This window comes from Mastigoproctus giganteus, chromosome 2 (assembly GCF_048544385.1).
Source record: "Mastigoproctus giganteus isolate SK-2022 chromosome 2, ASM4854438v1, whole genome shotgun sequence".
NCBI lineage: Eukaryota > Metazoa > Arthropoda > Arachnida > Uropygi > Thelyphonidae > Mastigoproctus > Mastigoproctus giganteus.
Genome location: NC_143576.1, coordinates 111,402,464 through 111,427,583, shown reverse-complemented (window position 1 = coordinate 111,427,583; position 25,120 = coordinate 111,402,464). Strand labels below are relative to the sequence as shown.

General features: G+C 36.6%; 1 protein-coding gene across 1 annotated transcript in view; it reads right to left on the bottom strand.

The window, feature by feature from the left end:
• LOC150089496 (dynein beta chain, ciliary-like) overlaps positions 1-25,120 on the bottom strand; it is a 1,205,440-nt gene that overhangs the window by 461,696 nt on the left and 718,624 nt on the right. Inside the window, 2 exon segments of the mRNA XM_090390004.1 lie at positions 4,429-4,590; positions 17,499-17,771. Coding sequence (XP_090246130.1) covers positions 4,429-4,590; positions 17,499-17,771 — 435 coding nt within the window.

Sequence of the window (25,120 nt, the reverse complement as noted above, 5' to 3'; positions counted from 1 at the left end):
TGCAAATGTCTCCCTAGTTCAAATAAGGGGATCAAAGGAAGAAGTGAGTAATTATAGAATTACAAGCTCTTTTCCATGGTAAATAATAAAGTCACTGGTTAAAAAAGTACATGCGGTTAAGGGGCAGTATTATCTTGTCAATCTTATTGGATACTATGGTGCAGTAACAAAGGAACTCAAGGCAAAAATTAAATAATTTTTGATATCACCTACTTAGATTTCTGTAAATCCTTTGATAGAGCACCATATATATGACGGTTATATAAATTGCATCAATGTGGCATTATAGGCATGTTGCTACCATAGCTAAAGAGATAGTTGAATAGGAGAAGACAGAGTAGTTATCAGTGCAGGAGATTAATGTTATTAGTGGAGTACCCCAGGGTTCAGTGCTGAGCCCATTAGCCCATTGTTGTTTTCAATATTTATTAACACTGATGAAGGCATATCAGGCTTAATATTTAAGCTTGTAGATGACAGGAAGGTTAACAAGATGGTTAGTGACAGTAATCAGGGTAAGCCTAGTCCAATAAGAGCTGGAAAAAGGTAGATGAGCTGAGAAGTTGCAATTAAAGTTTAGCACTGGCAAATGCAAAGTACCTCATATGGGTAGCAGTAATTCTGGAATAATATACCAACTATGTACATACTGAAGGTAGTAGAGAATGAAAAACATATGAGGATAAAAACTTCATATCTGTCAGCAGTTCATACTGCTGACAGACATGAATTTTTTTTTGAGCAGTGCAGATGGGCTGCTAGGAATGCTCATATGATTTTTCCAGCAGAGTTAAGGAGGTAATTATTCCATTGTATAAGGTAATGGTAAGCCCAAATTTTGAGTATTGCATACAGATCTGGATACAGGTTAGAAAGGTTGTGGATGTGATGAAAGGGATAGAGAGAAGGGCAATGAGATTACTGAGGGGGGGGAAAAAGAGCACTCTTAAACCAAGAAAGACTTCATTTCTCTAAATTGTAGCATCTGGAAAGTAGGCATCTGCAAAGTGATCTAACTGAGGTGTTTAAGCTCTGAATGGATTGAGTAAGATAAATTTTGATGGCCTCCTCTAGCACAGAAAATACACAGGGTGGTAAAAATTAAAATTGAGAAAGGATGGTTGCAGACTGAATGTGCAAAAATTTGCCTCAGACAGAGGACAGTTGATTGTTGGATCAAATTTCCAACAATCAACTTTAAATTTTGCACATTTGCATTTGTCTTTGATGTTGTATAAGCTTAGATCCTTCATCATTTGCCAACACTAATACTAATGCTAAACATGGTGTCAATAAAATTTTCTTCGAAACATGCAGGCGTTTGGTTACTTTTGGCAATATGGTGTGCATTTACACCATGATTACTATGTATGAGAGGTGTTTGAAGAGTATGTGGCCTGAATATGAGAGGATATGGTGGTACACTGTTAAAAATTTCTGTAGTTAATGTATATTTCAAATAGTATACCACTGAGTTTCACGCAGTTTCAATAATGAGTTTTCAATTTTTAGGTCCTGAAGTTAATAAAGTTAATGTGAATGAGAAATATGGACAAAAATCTGTTACTGTGTAGTCATCCAATATTTAGGAAAAAAGGAACTAATGCCACTTGGAATTCAAGAGGATACAGTTACAACATTGTGGTAGATGCCCCTTCCTATTCCATGGTTAAGAAGTGGACAGCAGAATTAGAAAGGAGGAGGAAGAGCTGCCCATCACTCCAAAAGTTGTTAACAGTATGCATGATCTGGCAATAAGTGATTGATGAGTGAGAGTTTGGTACATTGCCAGCACCTTAGGCATCTCATCTGAATGTGTGTGTGTATCATATAATAATGAGGTTGCCACTATGTAAGAGGTGTTGGCATGATGGGACCCAAAGTTTTTGACAGCAGATCAAAAATGCACAAGAGTTGTCAAGTCAAGTGAACATCTGCATCATTTTCAGCCAGGGACTAAGGAAAGTCCAAACAGTGGAAACATGCTCTTTCCCCCTCCAGAGAAAGCCAAGTGGATTCCTTCTTCTGGCATCAGTTGCTTGGGATGCTGATGGAGTGCTGCCAGTGGACTATCTTCAGAAAGGCCAGACAGTCACAGGGGCATATTACACAGACCTTGTGAGGCATTTGTGTGAAAACATCAAAGACAAATGCTGAGGAAAACTCAGAAAAGAAGTCTTGTTCAGCAAAGGGACAATGCACTGCTCACAAGGCTGTCATTGGCATGCACTGTATGACTGGGGCTTTGAAATCCTGGACTAACCCCCATATTCACCATATCTAGCAATATCATACTTTCACTTATTTCCTAATTGGAAAAAATGCCTGGCCAGCATCCATTTTTCCACTGACATCACTACTGTAGTGTATGCATTCTTTTTTTTTTTTTTTTTTTTGGTAGTTGTTGGCAATAATGCACCTTCCAAGGTTTTTTTTGCAGTACAGTCTGTCCTCTTATAGCACGATAGTTGCGTTCCTAGAAATCCTCGTGCAATGCAAAATCGTGCAATATAAACAACAGGCCCTATGGGAAAAGTGGGGTTAGGTGCCGACCACCCAAGATTGAACACACATTTGGAACCAAAACATTACCAAACACAATAAATAATCGGGTAATTTTAATCGTTATAAAATACTTACGTATTTTATAACGATTAAAATACGTAATAAAAATATTATATTATAATAAAGTATTTTTAGTATTTTTTAATACTAAAAAAGTATTTTACGAATAAAATACGTATTTTATTCGTAAAAAATTATATTAAATAAAATAGTCGTAATAAAATACTTACGTATTTTATAATACGTAAGTATAAATTATAATACGTAAGTCGTAATAAAATATTGCTAATGCTTTTGCTTCTATCGTAAGCAAACTTGCTTTTTGTTTGATTTTCTATCCAAAGAGATGACAGCCATTCCATCTCTTCCAATTTCTTTGTGTCTTAATCTAATGGGTTTTAATTACACTTTGAGTTGTTTCCGCTATGAAAGTTGTTTTTATTTTCTCTGCATTCTTTGTAATTCTCCGCGTTGCCTCATTTAGGTCTGTAGCACGTGCAATATCACATGGTCTTTCATTTCGCTCAAAGCGTTTCACAATTTCATATTTTTTCTCTATTGACAGAAGCGGACTGGCCATAAGCCTTACGGGGGAAACCACGGTGGGCTGGAGGCCGGTGTGATTTTGGCCATAAACCGTAGTATGAGGCCACTATAAGTTTTCCCGGGTAAGAATTTTTGACCCAGTCCGCCTCTGTTTATCGTTATTGCTTTTTTTTTTTTCTCTCTGAATCTGCAGTGTCTTAGCCAGGACGCTTCCTTTTCACACCTTTTAAGTATTTTACTAATTTTCAGGGAATAAAGCACAATTACAAAACGAGGAGGCACGCTTGATACACATAAACAAAGCTGCACCCGTGTAGCAACTGAATAAACAACACCGTAAAGGCCGAGATACACTATTAACACCCCACATTTTACTAAAGCACATTTCTGGGGGTTACTACCATAAAACAATAAAAACAATTTCCAGTTTCGTTTCTGCTAGTGGAACCTGTTATAAACTGGTAGTAAACTCCATCTAATTGCATTTGCGATTATATCGATAGCTGGAATTGTGTTGGTTTTTACGTTATTATGTGTTTCCCCTTCACTGATATAAAAAACATAAATACATTTTCAGAATCTTCTTCATTCCTATCGTGTTGCGTTCGGTTGGGGTGATTCCGCGTTCGACTGCCATTTCTTGTAAACACAAAGGCGAATCGTGCATAAGCGAATTCGGTTCGTGTTATATAAGATAACGTTCCCCTATTTATAAATCGTGTATGATCGAATTCGTGTAATGCAAACACGTGTTATACGAGGACCGACTGTACTTTCATTCAAGCCCAAGGCAGGATTCGAACCCGCGACCTTTGGGTTGCCAGGCAGGCACTTTACCCACCTGGCTAGCCCAGTCGGCTGTATGCATTCCTAGAGGCCCAAGAGAAAACTTTCTTCATAGTTGGAATCTGTTGCAGCATCATGGGCAAAAGTAACATGTTACCGGACTGCTCAAATAAACCCTTCATATTCAGGCTACGAACTTTTCAAATGCTCCTCGTATAATTAATTTGTTGTATTATTTTAGAAGCTGATTAGAGAATTGTTAATCAGCTTTCTGCTTCAAAAAGATGAAATCATGGGCAGCCCTGTATAGAGGAAAAAAAAAAGGAAAAGAAACTAAATGAATAAAGAGAAAGGAAATGAATGAAATCCAAAGAATATGTGCTACATGAATCTTATATTCTAAGGAAGGATGTATTATTTAAAGAATAAAATAAGAAAAAATAATTTTAGAATTTTACAGGTCAAATTAAACATACAAGAGTATCAATATTTTCTAATACTTAAACATTTTTTTTGATATTTCATACTTACTGAAACAATATCAACATCTTCAAGAAACTTATGGGCGACACAAATTAGAGTCTCTTTTGTCCATGGATGAAACCAATTAATATTAGTAGCTTTCATAATGGATGGAAATCTCCTGCTGCACATTCTGAAGGTTGGTCTCAGAGGAGAAAAACAAAATACTATCTACCAGGGAAAAAAAAGCAGATGTCAGTTATGTAGTTTGTATTGTGAAAACAAAACAATTTAGAAATTTCATTAAAATACATTAGAATTGCATTATGGTGTTCATATAATGAGTTATATTTATCTATAATTCTCTCTCTCTCTCTCTCTCTCTCTCTCTCTCTCTCTCTCTCTCTCTCTCTCTCTCTCTCTCTCTCTCCCTCCCTCCCTCCCTCCCTCCCCCCATCCCCCAAATCAGAAATTTTAACAATGGGATATATTTATAATATACGGTTCAGCAACAGTGATGAACCTGCAACTACACAGACTATCATTATGACATCTTCACCACAAATGTGGACTGCTCAAATCCATTCCCAAAGAGATGAAAGCAGACTTCCAAATGGGATTACAGTTCAGCATTTCACAACTGTTCCTATTCATCCCATTTGAGCCAATGGGAATAGTCCTGCCAACCACTGAAAATTAATTACATAAATAATATGGAAATAACTCAGGTGATGTATGTAGTGCATTACATTTCAGTAAGTTCAATTTTTATTTCTTAAATTAACAGAAATGAAAAGTAAATAATTAATTATCTTGTTGCCAATTAATTACTAACTGATTAAACAATAATACAGGTAGTTCCCGACTTTACGAGTTAATTTGTTCCTAGCACACGCTCGTAAAGTGGGAATTTATTTCCCATAGAGAATGTTAAAAACAGGGGTTACATTATCATCAACAATATAATTAGTTTATGTTTAAACAATGATTGATTTATCCAAATAATGAAAACATGGTCTGTAAAATCAAGCAAATTATAATTTAAAGAAATTATTTATGACTTACAAATTTTAAAGAATGTTTATTCTTCATCATCATCGACTAAATGCACATTTGTTGATTACTCGTTATTGGTTTGTTGCATAAGAAGTCATCTTCTTCAGAAATACTTCAAGAGGCATTTGTTTCCAAGATAATCTCTTCTCTTTTCATTATAAATTTCATGATAGCATGCATAAGCGTTTTTTAAAATTGCAACTAACTAATACAATACACGCAAGTGAGATTGCAACTAACACGATTTGTGCGGTGTAACAAGTTTATAAAGCTTAAAAAAAAAGGAATGAAGAGAAGTTTCTGAAAATTTAGTTATGTTTTTTATATGATTGAAGGTTGCAGTGAAGGGGAAACACATTTCACCATAATAACATAAAAACCCACACAGTTCCAGCTATTGGTATTTTTGAAAATGCAATAACACTGAGTTTACTACCTGTTTATAACTTCCTCAGAAAAGCCCAATAAACCAGAAAATGCAAATTGTTTTTTATGTTTTATGGTGACCTCCAGAAACATGCTTTATAAAAATATCACAAATGCATTTAAAATTGATTCTTATAACAGAACATATGAAAGTGTAATGGTTTTAATGATTTGAAGTGGTAACTAATATAATTTACATTATAAAAATGACCTTTTAGAGAGATAAATAGCTTAGTTATATAGCGAAAATTTCAACTTCCAAGGTCTTGGAACAAATAACTAAAAAACAATGTGTTATTGGGTTCACATTACAATATTTTCATGATATAATGGTGTCTCTGGAATGTATTAGTATTGTAAAGTGGGGTGCACTGTATTGTATATCTACGTGTGTGGTTTGAAATGTGGTATTTATGAATGTTTAACATTCAATTTTTTTTGCAATTCATGTTCATATTTTAAATTTTGTTGATACTTGATACTTGAAAAAAAAAAACTTGTAAACTTGGGAACTCATAAAGTGAAAAATGCCTGTATATAAAATTAATTGTGTTCGCTTTACTGTATATACCTTGTAACTAATATTCAGTGAATATTTTTTAATATAATACTTTGCTTATTTCCACTTTGACTTCAAATAAAAAGTGATCTGTGATACAATAAAAGAAATAAATAGCAACATGTACTTTCGATTGTAGTATACAGACAAATATGGAGCACAAAAGGAATGCACTTATTTCCTCCTCCTGGATTTTAAAAAAAATAGAAAGATAATAGAAGTTTCAAGTTTCGGCCATAATTAATAGAATAAGCAAATAGTAATAATTCATGAAAAGAATTACTACTATTTGCTGGATATCTTCTGGAGATAATGCTGTGTAGTTACTGAGTTGGTGCCATTTTTGGATGCTGCTAAGAAGACTTTTTTTATTAGATAAAATTTATTGGTTTTTGTTATTTGTTTGGTTCAAATTAGTAGTGCAGTTACTATTTGCATTTATCCCATAAACCAGGTGACTGTTTCTTTCTTGGCATTGGAAATTGCTCAAAAATGAGTGCTGAACTATAGTAATTCTTCTGCCACTGTTAAATATCATTTAAACAATATTAAATGTTGTTTAAATGATATTTAAACATTATATTTAATATTATTTTATGTAATTCTCTAGAAGTATAATTAATTAGAAATGTGTTTATTGTCTGTAAATTATAAATTATTAACAATACGAATGCAACTTGATAACCTAACTGATATTTTGTAGAATTGTATATATTACTGTCACATAACCTGGGAATAACGCAGTGTTATTATCGTACTTAAGTATCCTTTAGTTTAGCATGGTATTTTAAATTTAAGCTAAAATCATATCTCAGACGAGCAGTCACAAAACAGCTTGAAGTAGTGGGAATGCGCTGGTTCAGAGAGCAGAGGGCAGTTCCCCTGTGAATTAAGACTTTATAATGTTCGGTAATTGTTGCATGTTTGCAATGCTATCTACAATACGACATGATAAGCAAAAGGGATGCTTTTGTATGTTTTGTTGCAAAGAGCGTGGGATTAAGCATAAATTCTGCTATTGATTATTTTTACTGATGCATTCTTTTTCAAATAAAAAACAATATTTATAATATGCTCTGTCTTGGGATTTCAAATAAGCAAGCCAAGAATAATGAACAAGCCACTTGTAGTTAAATCTTCTTTCTCTTATTATTCCCAGCAGATGTTAAAGGGAATTTGAAATCTCCCGTCAGTTCCCAGAAATTTTCAATTAAATTTATTTTCTCCTCATCACTTAATTTTTTGTTAACATAGACCAATATGTCAATATCATCGTCATCATCAGTTACCTTTGTCAAAGTAGATAGTGTAGTTTTTTCTTCATTTACTTCATTGTTTTCTTCTTCTTCGTCTTCCTCATCAAAAAATTTGCATATTTTTGAAAAATAAGTTAATAGAGAAGGCTGGTTCTTTCCTTTTTCCATATAACAGTCGACTGAAAAAATTTATTTAAAATACTTTACTTAAAATTGCATATACATTTAATAAAAGCTACTTTAATACGGTATAACATTATTATTTAAAGTGTAATTTAATATAACAGGACTTATATTTATCAAAGTGTTCTTATAATTGTTGCTTTATCACTACAGCGGTCAACAGTTAATCCTTTAAAAAAAAAAAAAAAAAAAAATTCTGTTTATACTCCGGCACGACGCATGGGGAAAGAGAAAATGCGATTATATTGTATAAGTTTTTTAGTATTCAGTAACTTAATATAATTAATAAAAAACTGGAAAAACTCAGTTATCTTGCTGATATTGAAAAATATGCAAATTCTTAAAGCAATTAATCACAATAATTATTAACTTAATTCCTTTTGGAGTCCATCAGAATCTATGTGAAGGATGAAATAAGGAGAAAGAGGGACCTTCTGCAAGGGCACGGAATTGTGCCCTCAAAGGGGCATTATTCCTTCCTGCCTGGCCCATCCTCCCTCCGTTCCCACCGATGCTTCCATTCGTGCTCAATATGAACATTTGGTTGCAGTAGCCCTGCAATAAACCTCAAAGGCTTACTGCTGAAAACAACAGAAGAGAAACCTGGAAAATAGAAGGTGCACGTGGTAACTCTCGTCTTTCTTAGAAACAAAATCATTGGTTTTTCCAGAGATTTTGTCTTTCAGACAGTTCTTCTTAGACTGAAAGAAACCCTTTGAGATAATAGAGAAGAAGCAAAGCAACTCCTGGATTCTTTCCCTTTAATTTTGAATTTTTGGTTAAGGGAAATATTCCCCTCCCCCCCATCCCCTCCAAACACACTCCTGATTATTGAGATACCCAGCTTAATCACAGAGTTGACACTTGTACATCGGACAACACACAGCAGCACCTTTTATTACTTAAAATACGTAAAACTGTTATTTCGTTCGAATCTTGCAGCCATTGTTTTTGTATAGAGTGGTAGGGAATTCAAATTTTTAATTGTGGTAACTAGGTAGCTCTAATGTATAATTTTATAGCGTAATACGCATCACTGCATTTAGGATTCTATTAGATAATGTAGTATTGACAATTAGCTAATTAAATTTATTGATCTTATTAATTTAAAATATCATGCCCCAGACTAGAGCAGCAAAGCAATGGGCACAAAGTGGCAGGAGTGCTGTGACTCGGGGGGGGGGGGGAGAACTGAAGGGGGGGGCGATTCTCCAATGCATCACAGCCTAAAAAAATGTGCAACTTGTGAAATGTTTGCCGAACTCTCTGGAACAGAACATGATCTGGCCAAGGAGGATGTCTTTGTGTGTGCCAGGTGCAGAGAGTGTCTATAAATTAGGCATCAACTCAGTGTTCTACTGGGCATCTATGAGAGCTTGAGGTGTAGGATAGATTCCCTCGAAGTAATTAATATGAGGGTATGAGGGGGCCAGTCAAGCTCTCAGCTGCCCAACTCAATGCCAGAGCTCACTCCTGGGCATCAGGCAACACAGTGGCAATCTCCAAGGCAGAATGCACTGGTCCCAAAGGAACTAGTTATTGTTGGTGACTCTATTGTCAGGGAAATGGGGAATATATTGTGTAAAAAGGATAGATGGAACAGGACCAGGGTATGTCTGCCAAGGGGCAAAAGTTGATGACGTTGTAAAGCATATATCATATTTTAAGAGCACAAAAGGTGATATTGTTGTACATGTTGGCACCAATGACATTAAGAGTAGCAGATCTGCAGATTTACTTTACAAGTACAGGTCAATGTTGCAAAAAAGTCATTATTTAGGGTTAAATTTGAAAGTGTCCGCAATTCTAGCCCAGACACGATAGGAGGGAGAACATGATGAGAGCCTTGTCAATCAATTCGGCCCTGGAGGATATGTGAAAGGCTCAAGGAGTAGAATTTTTTTCAACGTGGTCTGTGCTTGTTAACAGGAGAGATAGCTTCTGCAGGGATGGGATACACTTAAATAGAAAGGGTGCAAGAATATTTGCTGATGCTATCGAGGCAGTGTTAGGTGGGTCGGAACACTGCTAGCTTGGGGGATTCACAGACCAAGAGGTCAAAAGTAGCTGCAGGCAGAGGTGAAGGTGATTCTTGCACAACTTCTATTAGAATAAGTAGCGACATGGAGCAAGGGGAGCTGGAGGTTTCATGCAGTCATCGTGAAACAGGTGGGTATATGGGATGTGTCAGGGTAACTAGGAATAGATGCATGTATGCTTGGATGTATACCAATGCTAGAAGTATAGTAAATAAATTTGATGAATTCGAAGTGTTGGTCAAGACATCAAAGGTGGATATTGTTGGGATATCAGAGACGTGGTGTCTCACAGATATTAGGAATTTGGGGAGTACAATGTGTACAGAAAGGATAGACAGGATATGAAGGGAGGAGCGATCATGATATTAATTAAGAAAAACATAAAATAAAAAGAAGTGCATCCAGCTGATATAGATGAATAGTGCACTGTTGAGTCAGTTTGGTGTGACATCAGCACAGTGAAAACAAAAATAAGAGTAGGAGTGTGTTTTAGGCCTAATGACTCGAATGAGTACAATGAACAATTGTACAGAGAAATAGAGTGAGCTAGTAAATCAGAATGTCTTATAATGGTGAATTTTAACTTCCCAGATATTGACTGGAACTTGTGGGTTGGTCACTCACACACTAGTAAGACTTTTGTGGATTTATTGGATGATTCTTTTCTGCAGCAGCAGCATGTTCGAGAGGCAACCAGAGAGGGTAATACTCTTGATCTCGTTATCAGCAGTGATCATTCGTGTATTAAGAATTTGCAGATAAAGAAACCACTAGGTGGCAGTGATCACAGTGTACTGATGGAATTTACTTAAAGATATAATTACCATCAGGGGTAAAGGAAAGGGTTTTTGCTTCCGTAAAGGTGAGTACAGTGGTCTCAGACAGTTTTTAAATTCTGTACAGTGGGATCAACTGACGATGTTACCAACAGTAAATTCTTAGTGGGAAGCATTCAAGGAATTAATCATGGAAGCTACTAAAAGTTTCATACCTATTAAGAAACATTGTTTCAATGTTTAGGTCTAAATGATTATCAAATGAACTAATGAGACTTGTGACAGAGAAGAAAATGCATGGGATGTATATAAATTATCAAGCGACTCAGAAGCCTATGGGAGATATAACTAGTCTGTAATGAGGTCACAAAGGAGGTTAGGCAGCCGAAGGCAGATTACGGGAACTCTTTGGCAAAAGATGCTAAGAAAAACAGCAAGGATTTCTTTACTTATATAAACTCTAAAAGGAAGGGGATTAATCTGATTGGTCCACTTGACATCGATGGTTCGACTGTTGATGATCCTGCTCAGATAGCAAACAAACTGAATGAGTATTTTGCTCATGTGTGAATGTAGAATGAGTATTCTACATTCACACATGATGAGTTATTAAGTTTTGAAAATGGCAGAAGGTTATCAAATTGTAGCAGGGTGCTTAATGATTTTGTAATAACTGAGAGCAAAGTGGAGGAGAAATTGTTGAAGTTAAAAATTAGAAAGGCACCTGGGGTGGATGGGATCTATCCAGTTATATTAAAGGAGGTGGCAAAGCAACTTAGCCATAATTATGAGAGCATCCTTAGACTCAGGGGAGGTCCCCATGGACTGGAGATGTGGAAATGTATCCCCAATTCACAAAGGAGGATCGAAGATTGACACGAGTAATTACAGACCAGTTAGTTTAACTTCTGTTCCGGGTAAAATAATGGAGTCACTGATTAAAGATGCATTGCAGGATCATATAGACAAGACTACAGCAATAATTCAGACACAGCATGGGTTTGTTAAGGGAAAGTCCTGTTTGACAAATCTGATAGGATATTATGATGTGGTTACAAAGGAACTGGATGCAAAAAATAATTTTGATATCATATATTTGGATTTCAGGCAAGCTTTTGACACTGTTGCGCATGGAAGACTATTGTACAAATTGGAGCAGAATGGTATTAAGGGTAAGTTGCTACAATGGAGAAAAGGATGGTTGAGTGGGAGAAGACAGATGGTGGTAATCAATGGGTGCAGCTCTTCGTGGACTAATGTTATTAGTGGAGTCCCACAGGGTTCGGTGTTAGGTCCACTGTTGTTTTGTATATTTATCAATAATATTGATGAAGGTATATCAGGCTTAGTGTCGAAGTTTGCAGATGATACAAAGGTTGGCAGGGTTGTTAATGCCAGTGTGCTATTGCAACAGCATCTAGAAAATTTGGGCAGATGGGCTGAGAAGTGACAACTGAAGTTTAATCTTGACAAATACAAAGTACTGCATATGGGTAGAAGTAACCCCAGAGAAACGTACCAACTGTGTGGTACTACACTTAAGGTGGTAGAAAACGAAAAAGACATGGGAGTAATTGTGCAGTCAGATATGAAATTTTCTGAGCAATGCAGACAGGCTGCCAGGGCAGGTCATGGGGTTTTGTCAATGATATATAGGAATTTTGCTAGCAGGGAAAAGGAGGTGATTGTCCTTCTGTATAAGTTATGGCCTTCCTAAAATGAGGTCTGGAAGCCTCATTTTAGGAAGGATATAGATTTGCTTGAGCATGTACAGAGAAGGGCAACAAGATTGGTGAGGGGAATGAAGGGATCCTCTTACCAAGAGAGGCTTAAGCACTAGGCACCTGCGAGGTGATCTGATTGAGGTGTATAATGGGCCTTGAATGAGTTGAGGCCTTGAATGGGTTGAGCATGCTGAATTCTGATGGGATCCTTCCACTTGTTCAGATTACGAACCTAAGGGGGCATAAATTCAAATTAAGAAAAGACAGAATAGTTGTACAGAAATTTGCCTTTAGCCAGCGGGTGGTTAATTGCTGGAACAAACTTCCATCTGCCGTTGTGGAAGTTGATAGGTTAAATAAATTTAAGGAGGAACCAGACAGGCATTTGGAGGGAATGGTGCGATTTTTTTTTTTTTTTTTGGCTGATGCTGCATAAACTCATACACTTGCTTTCTTGCATCACATGCCACTACTACTACATCCCTCAAAGACAGAAAGCATCGATCCACCAAACTCACAGGAAGTACATATTATTTTGAATTTATTGCCAGACAAATGGGAAATACAGTGGGGCCCCGAATTACGATGACATCGACATCCTCAGGAACCGATATACCTTCCATAAAATCTCTTATTTTACATGAAAGTTTGACATGAAAACCTCAAAAATAAATGCACTCACACTGATGAATGCTACCGCAGGGAGCTCTCAAGGTCAAGAAACAAATGAAGGAAGTGTTGCAAACATGTGAAGATTTAGTTTACAGAATCTTAGCATTTACTCCTAACTTACTGCATTCAATAATGCAGCTCAGATGACATCAACTTAAGTGATTTGGGAAAAAAACGGTATACGATAAAAAAAAAATATGAATAATACTTGAAATCAGCATAAAAAACAGTTAAAAACAGCTATTATTTTACAAACATCACAAATCATGCACAGTGGGGTAATTTAACATTGTGCTAAAATAGAAAGAATTTTAGTTCAATGCTGCAAGAATAATAGTAGTAGTGCCACGTGATGCAAGAAAGCAAATGTATGAGCTTATGCAGCATCAGCCAAAAAAAAAAAAAAAAAAAAAAAATAACACCATTCCCTCCAAATGCCTGTCCAGTTCCTCCTTAAATTTATTCAACCTATCAACTTCCACAACGACAGATGGAAGTTTGTTCCAGCAATTAACCACCCGCTGGCTAAAGGCAAATTTCCGCACATCCAATCTACATCTGTCTTTTCTTAATTTGAATTTATGCCCCATTAGGTTTGTAATCTGAACAAGTGGAAGGATCCCATCAGAATTCAGCGTGCTGAACCCATTCAAGGCCTTATACACCTCAATCAGATCACCGTGCAGGTGCCTAGTCTCCACCCACTGCAATTTGCAGAACTTAAGCCTCTCTTGATAAGAGGATCCCTTCATTCCCCTCACTAATCTTGTTGCCCTTCTCTGTACACGCTCAAGTAAATCTACATCCTTCCTAAAATGAGGCCTCCAGACCTGTACGCAGTACTCAAGGCGTGGCCTGACCATTGCCTTATACATAGGGATAATCACCTCCTTTTCCCTGCTAGCAAAATTCCTATATATCATTGACAAAACCCCATGACCTGCCCTGGCAGCCTGTCTGCATTGCTCAGAAAACTTCATATCTGCCTGCACAATTACTCCCAGATCTTTTTCATTTTCTACCACCTTAAGTGTAGTACCACACAGTTGGTACGTTTCTCTGGGGTTGCTTCTACCCATATGCAGTACTTTGCATTTGTCAAGGTTAAACTTCAGTTGCCACTTCTTAGCCCATCTGCCCAAATTATCTAGATCCTGTTGCAGTAGCACACTGCCATTACTGTCATTAACAACCCTGGCAACCTTTGTATCATCTGCAAACTTCGACACTAAGCCTGATATACCTTCATCAATATCATTGATAAATATACAAAACAACAGTGGACCCAACACCGAACCCTGTGGGACTCCACTAATAACATTAGTCCAAGAAGAGCAGCACCCATTGATTACTACCCTCTGTCTTCTCCCACTTACCATCCTTTTATCCATTGTAGCAACTTACCCTTAATACCATTCTGCTCCAATTTGTACAATAGTCTTCCATGCGCAACAGTGTCAAAAGCTTTCCTGAAATCCAAATATATGATATCAAAATTATTTTTTGCATCCAGTTCCTTTGTAACCACATCATAATATCCTATCAAATTTGTCAGACAAGACTTTCCCTTAACAAACCCATGCTGTGTCTGAATTATTGCTGCAGTCTTGTCTAGATGATCCTGCAATGCATCTTTAACCAGCGACTCCATTATTTTACCCGGAACAGAAGTTAAACTAACTGGTCTGTAATTACCCGTGTCACCCTTCGATCCCCCTTTGTGAATTGGGGATACATTTGCACATCTCCAGTCCGTGGGAACCTCCCCTGAGTCCAAGGATGCTCTCATAATTATGGCTAAGTTGCTTTGCCACCTCCTTTAATATAACTGGATAGATCCCATCCACCCCAGGTGCCTTTCTAATTTTTAACTTCAACAATTTCTCCTCCACTTTGCTCTCAGTTATTACAAAATCATTAAGCACCCTGCTACAATTTGATAACCTTCTGCCATTTTCAAAACTTAATAACTCATCATGTGTGAATGTAGAATACTCATTCTACATTCACACATGAGCAAAATACTCATTCAGTTTGTTTGCTATCTGAGCAGGATCATCAACAGTCGAACCATCGATGTCAAGTGGACCAATAAGATTCATCCCCTTCCTTTTAGAGTTTATATAAGTAAAGAAATCCTTGCTGTTTTTCTTAGCATCTTTTGCCAAGGATTTCTCGTAATCTGCCTTCGCCTGCCTAACCTCCTTTGTAACTTGGTTACAGATCAACTTGTAGCTATCATAGGCTTCTGTGTCACGTGTTAATTTGTATGCATCCCATGCATTTTTCTTCTATGTTACAAGTCTCATTAGTTCATTTGACAACCATTTAGGCCTAAACCTTGAACAATATTTCTTAATAGGTATGAAACTTTTAGTAGCATCCACGATTAATTCCTTGAATGCTTCCAAATTAGAATTTACTGTTGGTAACATCGTCAGTTGATCCCACTGTACAGAATTTAAAAACTGTTGGAGACCACTGTACTCGCCTTTACGGAAGCAAAAACCCTTTCCTTTACCCCTGATGGTAATTAAATCTTTAAGTAAATCCCACGTCAGTACACTGTGATCACTGCCACCTAGTGGTTCTTTTATCTGCAAATTCCTAATACATGAATGATCACTGCTGATAACCAGATCAAGAGTATTACTTTCTCTGGTTGCCTCTCGAATATGCTGCTGCAGAAAACAATCATCCAATAAATCCACAAAAGTCTGACTAGTGTGTGAGTGACCAATCCACAAGTTCCAGTCAATATCTGGGAAGTTGAAATCCCCCATTATAAAACATTCCGATTTACTAGCCCACTCTATTTCTCTGTACAATTGTTCATTGTACTCATTCGAGTCATTAGGCCTATAACACACTCCTACTCTTATTTTTCTTTCGCAGTGCTTATGTCACACCAAACTGAATCAACAGTGCACTGTTCATCTATATCAACTGGATGCACTTCTTTTGATTTTATGTTTTTCTTAATTAACAGCATAACACCTCCTCCCTTCCTATCCTTTCTATCCTTTCTGTACACATTGTACTCCCCAAATTCCAGTTCGGCATTCCTTATATCAGTGTGACACCATGTCTCTGATATTCCAACACTATCCGTCTTTGATGTCTTGACCAACACTTCAAATTCATCAAATTTATTTACTATACTTCTAGCATTTGTATACATGCAAGCATACATGCTTCTACTGCTATTCTTTGTTACCCTAACACATCCCATATACCCACCCGTCCCTGAAACCCCCAACACCCCACACTCCAGGTTGCTACTTATTCTAATAGAAGTTTTGCAAGAATCACCTTCACCTCTGCCTACAGCTACTGTTAAACTATTAGTCCTTGTATCCCCCCAAGCTATCAGTTTTCCGACCCACCTAACACTGCCTCGATAGCATCAGCAAATATTCTTGCACCCTTTCTATTTAAGTGTATCCCATCCGTGTAGAAGCAGTCTCTCCTGTTAACAAGTACAGTCCAGGCTGAAAAAAATTCTATCCCTTGAGCCTTGCACAATCTTTCCAGGGCCGAATTGATCGACAAGGCTCTCATCATATACTCCCTCCTATCGTGTCTGGGCAGAATTGCAGACACTTTCAAATTCAACCCTATTTCACGGCTTTTTTTCAACAGTGACCTGTACTTGTTAAGCAATTCTGCTGGTCTCCTACTCTTGATATCATTAGTGCCAACGTGTACAACTATATCACCTTTTGTGCCCTTAAAAGATGATATCTGCTCTACAATGCACCACATAAAATGCACTTTAGGCATTCTCAACATATTGCTGTAGTATTGTATTAAAATATTTTAATTACAATACTACACCTATGGTTTCATAATGCAAATTGTTCATTTCATTATATGTGGTTCAGTGACTATACCTATATGATTTTTTTCAGAAGCTGTATCCAAGTTTTGTTCAGAAACCACAATTCATGGCATATTATGTAGGAAAACAATCTAGAACAACATCCTACATAAACTGGAAGAGCCTGCAGATCTGGGCTATTTAATTTCATAATATTTTAAAGTTTTTTTGCTATTTAAATTGTTCTTTAGATGTAGATGTCAGTTATAATTTTTTAATAAATATGTATTAAAAAATTATAATTAATAAATTGCAATTAACTTCAAGTTTTGCAAAAATAAATATTTTTACAAAACTTGAAGCTCACAATTGAGAAAAATTAACTAAATATGTAAAATTTTTAAAGTTATAACCAAGAGAAAGAGAATTCAATTAAATTACTGAGTGCCGTCTTCCATTTTTATTGTCTAGACAATTTTCACCATTTTTTTCATACTTTATTAGGTAATAAATAAAGCAATTTATTCAGTAAAAAAAGTGCCATTAACTTGTTTTTATAGTGGGATAAATTTTTGCAAAAGTTTAAATATCATCTAATTCATTTTTATTAATACAAAATAATACATACCTTTAAATTTCTTTTTATTCTTTCTGTGAAATATTTATAGTAATCTTTACCAGTGTTTTTTCCAGAATTTTTCATTTCTTCTTCAATTTTCATAGATATATCAACCATTTCCTCTTCAGTGTATAATGAAGAGGAACTTTCCATTTCTCCTGATGTTAATAAATCACTTATAAGAATAAGAAAGTTGTCATTAATGAGATGAGCATCATTCAACAGTAACATGGTATGCATATTCTCAACTCCACACTTATAAAGAATTCTTTTAAGATCAACCTATTAATGAAAATTCAAGTACAATTTTAATATAATTCCAAAATTTTGAATAATATAAAAAATAATTTCACTATACATAGTGGTTTTAATTTTGAAAATCCAAATGACATTTATATATTTAAAGAGGGATGTTACACTGTTAGATGATGAGACTAAGCAGAACACTGAAACAAACTGATGTTTTTTATACTTGTCTTGCAGGCAGTTAATTTATACCCTTTTAAGCTTTCGCTATTCTTTTCTAGTTTATACCCTTCTGTAATAAATTGCAATAAAATTACTTAATATTAATATGGTGTATAATAGTGTTCCTTCATCTGAATTCACTCAAACTGCAGTATATTTCTCCTTATATTAAAAAATTATAGCCCATAATTAGAGATGATTAAAATAATTGAAATAATCATTAGAATAATTGTAGCAAATAATTATTCATAAAAATTATAACACTTAGCCAATAATTATATCAATTTATTATTATCGTTTTTTATTCTGCCAACAATAATACAAGTTCACTTGACCCAGAGGCAATTACATAACAAAAGATTACTACACAATGAAAATACAGTGTTTGGCAAAAAGAAATTACCACTTTTAACTTACTGAAATAAGCTGTAATTAATATGGAATGTGACATAAGTAAAATTCTTTCCAAGTTTTCTAAATGTTGAATCTCTCCAATTTCTTAATTTTCTAGAATAAAAAGTCTTGTACTTCAAAATAAAATATTTCTATTTTTTTCCATTAATGTACAATTTTTTTTTATAAAATAATAACACCATACTGCTAATAGTTGGCCCTATCCCCACTACTTAATGATTCTCAATGACAGTATAGATTCCCTTTATAGATGTGTTCGGTTAATAACTGAAGGAATTTCTAAATGTCCTCTTCAACTAAGGCTGTAGTTGGAGATCTCAGATAGAAGGAGCAGAGTTTTCCCTGTGTTATGTTGGGGTTTTCAGCCCATACAATGTGCAAATCGGCTGTAAATGTAAACTTGTACAGATATACTACCAATCTCCTAGATACCCTCTTCAGAATCCAACAGGCCATCAACAACAAATCCCAGATTGACATCATCTTCCTGGATATTAAATTGGCATATGATTGAAAACACCTTCCAGTTGTCTTTACTATTCTGATGATGATCTGCTAGACTTTGGTCTAGCAGATCATCATCAGCCATTTTCAATCCACTGCAGGATGAAGGCCTCTCCAGCAACTTTCCAGCTCCTTCTGTTTTGAGCACTGGCCATCCATTTACTACCCACAAACTCATGAATTTCATCTATCCATCTCTGCCTTTGTTTTCAGGTTTTCTTCTAGCTCCTCTTGGGTACCATTCAGTTATTTTCTTAGTCCATCTGTCATCATGTCTTTGAGCTATGTGTCCTGCCCAAGACCATTTTAGTTCTTTAGTTTTGATAAGAATGTCCTTTACTTGAGTTTGCTGCCTAATCCATGTGTTTCTCTTCTTACCTAACAGTCTGATTCCCAATATATTTTGTTCCATTCTTCGCTGTGTAGTTCTCAGCTTCTCTTCCATTCTTTTGGTGAGTGCCCAAGTTTCACTTCCATAAGTCATGGTGGGGAGTATACATTGGTTCATTATTTTACGTTCCAGACAAACTGGGATATTGCTCTTCAGTATGTGACTATATTTCCTGAATGCTATCCATCCAAAATTTATTCTTCTCTTGATTTCCAGCCATTTATCATTATTATAGCTAATAACTTGTCTCAGATAAGTATATGACTCGACCTTTTTCAATTACTTTCAGATAAGTATACGACTCGAACTTTTCAATTAGCATTAGCATTAGTAGAGGCATTTGATGCAAGAAAGCAAGCTTATGCAGCATCAGCCAAAAAAAACCCACTTCCACTTCACCCCTCTGTTCGTTCAAAATACCTGTCCAGCTGAGCCTTAAACTTATTGAGGCTATCAACCTCCACCACAAGGGATGGCAGTCTGTTCCACCAACCAACCACCCGCTGGCTAAAGGCAAACTTCCGCACGTCTATCCTACATCTGTCTTTCCTCAATTTGAATTTATGCCCTCTCAGGTGATTTTTCTCAGCTAGAGGAAGAATCCCATCAGCATTGAGCATGCTTAAACCATTCAAGGCTTTATACACCTCTATCAGATCACCTCGCTGGTGCCTAGTCTCCAGACACTGTAATTTGCAAAACTTAAGCCTTTCTTCGTAAGAGCACCCCTTTGTTCCATTCACTAATCTTGTTGCCCTTCTCTGTACTCGTTCCAGCAGCTCTACATCCTTCTTGAAATGAGGCCTCCAGACCTGTATACAGTACTCTAGGTGTGGCCTGACCATTGCCTTATACAATGGAATAATCACCTCCTTATCCCTGCTGGAAAAATTCCTGTATATCATTGACAATACTCCATGAGCTACTCTTGCAGCCCGTCTGCACTGTTCAGAGAACTTCATATCTGCCTGCACAATCACCCCCAAGTCCCTTTCATTCTCTACCACTGTCAGTGTAGTTCCACAGAGTTGATACGTTGATCTGGGGTTGCTGTTTCCCATGTGTAGTACTTTACATTTGTCAATGTTAAACTTCATTTGCCACCTCTCAGCCCATCTGCTCAACCTTTCCAGATCCTGTTGCAGCAGCATAGTGTCAGTAGTGTCCTTGACAACCCTGCCAACCTTTGTATCATCTGCAAACTTGGACATTAAGCTTGATATACCATCATCAATATCATTTATAAATACAGAAAACAATAATGGACCCAACACTGAGCCCTGAGGGACTCCACTAATAACATTAGTCCACGATGAGCAGTGTCCATTGATTACCACTCTCTGTCTTCTTCCCCTCAACCACCCCTTTATCCATAGCAGCAATTTGCCTCCAATGTCACACTGCTCCAATTTGTGTAGCAGTCTTCCATGTGCAACAGGATCAAAAGCCTTTCTAAGATCCATGTATATAATATCAAAGTTATTGCCTGCATCCAGTTCTTTTGTGACTGCATCATAGTATCCAATCAAGTTGGTCAGGCAAGACTTCCCCTTAACAAAACCATGCTGTGTCTGAGCTATAACTGAAGTCTTGTCTAAATGATCCTGCAGTGCTTCTTTAACCAGTGCCTCCATTAATTTTCCTGGAACAGAAGTTAAGCTCACAGGTCTATAATTACTTTTGTCAGCCTTTGATCCTCCTTTGTGAATTGGGGTCACATTTGCACATTTCCAGTCTATGGGTACCTCCCCTGAGTCCAAGGAAGCTCTCATAATTATGGCTAAGGGTTTGCTTACTTCCTTTGCTGCCTCCTTTAATATAACTGGATAGATCCCATCCACCCCGGGTGCCTTTCTTGTGTTTATCTTCAACAGTTTCTCCTCCACTTTACTCTCAGTTATTTCAAGATTCTGTAGCTTACTGCTAGAGTTGAATACACCTCTGGCATTCCCCTTGCTGAATAACTCCTCATGTGTGAATGTCGATGCAAAATATTCATTTAGTTTGTTAGCTACCTGAGCAGGATCATCAACAGTTGACCCATCAATATCAAGTGGACCAATCTGATTCATCCCCTTCCTTCTAGAGTTTACATAAGTAAAGAACTCTTTGTTGTTTTTCTTTGCATCCCTTGCCAAGGATTTCTCGTAATCTGCCTTTGCCTGCCTAACCTCCTTTGTAACTTGGTTGCATATCAACTTGTATCTACATAGGCTTCTGTGTCATGTGTTAATTTGTAAGTATCCCATGCATTTTTCTTCTCTGCCATATGCCTCATTAGTTCATCTGACATCCATTTTGGCCTAAACCTTGAACAATATTTCTTAGTTGGTATGTAAAGCCTAGTAGCTTCCAAGATAAGTTCTTTGAATGCTTCCCATTTTGAATTTGCTGTTGGTAACATCATCAGTTGGTCCCACTGTATAGAATTTAAATACTGTCTCAGTCCATCGTAGTCGCCTTTACAGAAGCAATAACCCTTCCCTTTACCCCTAATGGTAGTTACCTCTTTCAGTAAATCCCACTTCAGCACACTGTGATCACTGCCACCTAGTGGTTCATTTATCTGCAGATTCTTAATGCATGAAGAATCACTACTGATAATCAAATCAAGAGTATTACTCCCTCTAGTTGCCTCCCGAACATGCTGATGTAGAAAACAATCATCCAATAAATCCACAAAAGCCCTGCTAGTGTGTGAGTAACCAGCCACCAAATTCCAGTCAATATCTGGGAAATTAAAATCTCCCATTATAAGACTCTCTGATTTACTGGCCCACTCTATTTCCCTGTACAGTTCCTTATTATACTCATCAGAGTCATTAGGCCTATAGCACACTCCTACTCTCAATTTTGATCTCCCAATGCTTATGTCACACCAAACTGACTCAACACTGCACTGTCCAGCGATGTCGACTGGCTTCACTTCCTTGGTTTTTATGTGTTTCTTAACTATTAGCATAACCCCTCCCCCCCTTCCTATCCTGTCTATCCTTTCTGTAGACGTTGTACTCCCCAAATTGCAGTTCTGCATCCCTTATATCTGTGTGACACCACGTCTCTGATATCCCAACAATATCTGCCTTTGATGTTTTGAGCAATACCTCAAATTCATCAAATTTATTTACTAAACTCCTAGCATTGGTGTACACGCAAGTATACCTGCACCTGTTTCTATTCTTAGCTACCCTAACACAACCCATGTGTTTACTTGTACCGCAATGGCTCCCAGCAGTCTCTGAAATACCATGCATCTTGTTTTTCAGGCTTCTGCTCATTCTAATAGAAGCAGTGCAAGAATCTCTTTCACCTCTGCCAGTGGCTACTGTCAATCTATTGGTCTTTGTCTCCCCCCAAGCTAGCAGTTTTCCGACCCACCTAACACTGCCTCGATAGCATCAGCAAATATTCTTGCACCCTTTGTATTTAAGTGTATCCCATCCCTGTAGAAGCAATCTCTCCTGTTAACAAGTACAGTCCAGGCTGAAAAAAATTCTACTCCTTGAGCCTTGCACAATCTTTCCAGGGCCGAATTGATCGACAAGGCTCTCATCATATACTCCCTCCTATCGTGTCTGGGCAGAATTGCAGACACTTTCAAATTTAACCCTAATTCTCGGTTTTGTTCAACAGTGACCTGTACTTGTTAAGTAATTCTGCCGGTCTCCTACTCTTAATATTATTAGTGCCAACGTGTACAACTATATCACCTTTTGTGCCCTTAAAAGATGATATTCGCTCTACAACGTCATCAACCTTTGCCCCTGGCAGACATACCCTGGTCCTGTTCCACCTATCTTTTTTACAAAGCATGTTCCCCGTTTCCCTGACAATAGAGTCACCAACAACTACTAGTTCCTTCGGGACCAGCGCATTCTGCCTTGGGGGTTGTCTCTGTGTCATGCGATGCCCAAGTGCAAGCTCTGGCGTTGATGTGGGCAGCTGAGAGCTTGATGGGCCCCTCAATTTAGTTTCTTCGAGGGCATCCACCCTGTCCTTCAAGCTCTCATATAGGCCCACAAGAACGCCGAGTTGTTGCCTGATATCGATACACTCCTTGCATCGCGCACACACAAAGACATCCCCCTTGGCAGTATCATGTCCCGTACCCGATTGCTCTGCAAACTGCTCCTTCAATCATTATTTCCCTTTCTGTGACATACTTGTTCATCATTACTTTTGTTTTAGCCATATTCATTTTTAGTCCAAAATCCTTACTAACTCTGCATAACTGATTATGATTTTCCTCTAATTCTTTGGGATCGTGGCTTATGACCACAATGTCATCTGCAAATCGTAGATGGTTTAGTACTCTCCATTTAAATTGACTCCTTTTTGCAACCAGTCTAATCTTCTGAAAGCTTCCTCAAAGGCAGCAGTAAACAGCTTCGGAGATATTGTGTCTCCTAGTCAAACTCCTTTCTCGATTTTAAATCTCCTACTGTCTTTGTCTAGTCTAATAAAGGAGGTAGCATTCTCATATATTTTCTTCAAAATCATAGTATGTGGGGTATCTATGCCTTGTCTTTCCAGTTCCCGAAACATTGCCTTATGCTGTATGGAGTCAAATGCCTTTTCATGATCCACAAATGCCAGGCATAATGGTGTTTTATATTTATTTGCTTTCTCCATTAGCTGTGATATTACGTGAAGGTGATCCATAGTTGAGAATCCTGTCCTAAAGCCAGCTTGCTCTTTCGGTTGATTCTCATCAAGTATTCTTTCTAACAGATTAGAAAATCTGTCTTTCTAATCTGTTAGAAAGAATACTTGATGAGATGAATGTTGATGAATCTGTCTTGATTAATACTTGATGAATCTGTCTAGCAGATACCTTGCTACAAATCTTGAAGTCCATCCTACTTCTCAGACATCTGTCTGTTACCATCAACGACTTCCAGGTAACCTTTGACCTCACACAACGCATCCCACAGGGGAGTGTACTTTCAACAATTCTCTTCACAGCAGTTTTGGAACCTTTCCTAGCATGTCATTCTAACTTTGTCTCTTATGCCGATGATCTGAAGTTCTACATGAGTTCAAACCATCTTGATCAGATCCTTGATATTAACCAACATGTGGACATGGGTTTTTGTAATTGGCGGCACCTATAACTTCAGTTCATCTCCACCTCGTATCTCTGCGAAGAACAGTACCACTGTAGAAGGGCCAGAAAAAAGTAGTGTATATGTATATATCTGTGTGTATTATGTGTGTGTTCTGTTGTTGTGTCTGTGTTGTTGAATCATCAGTCACCTGGACAGATGATTCTGGGTACTCGTCCACACCACGGGAAGGTGGACCAGTCTCAATAGAGCTCACACTGTCTGAACTCGAGACTCTGACCCACCTGATGTTGGCAAAAGATGGGCCAGTTTCCTCTGGGGGCCCACTCCAGAGGGAAAAAAAAAAGGAATTTCCCCGTGGTGTTAAAATATATATATATATATATATATATACTTATATATAAAATAAATAAATAAATAAAAAAATAAAAAAATTAATAAATAAATAAATAAAAAAATAAAAAAAATTAATAAATAAATAAAATAAATAAATAAATTAATTAATTAAAAAAATAATAAAATAAAAAAAAATAATAAAAAATAATAAATAAATAAAAAAAAAAAAAAATAAAAAAAATTAATAAATAAATAAAATAAATAAATTAATTAATTTAAAAAAATAATAAAATAAAAAACAATAAAAAAATAATAAAATAAAAAACAATAAAAAAATAATAAATAAAATAAATAAATAATAATAATAATAATAAATAAAATAATATAAAATAATAATAAAAAAATTTTAATAATAAAAAAAATAATAATAAAAAAAAAAATGTTGCTCCCTA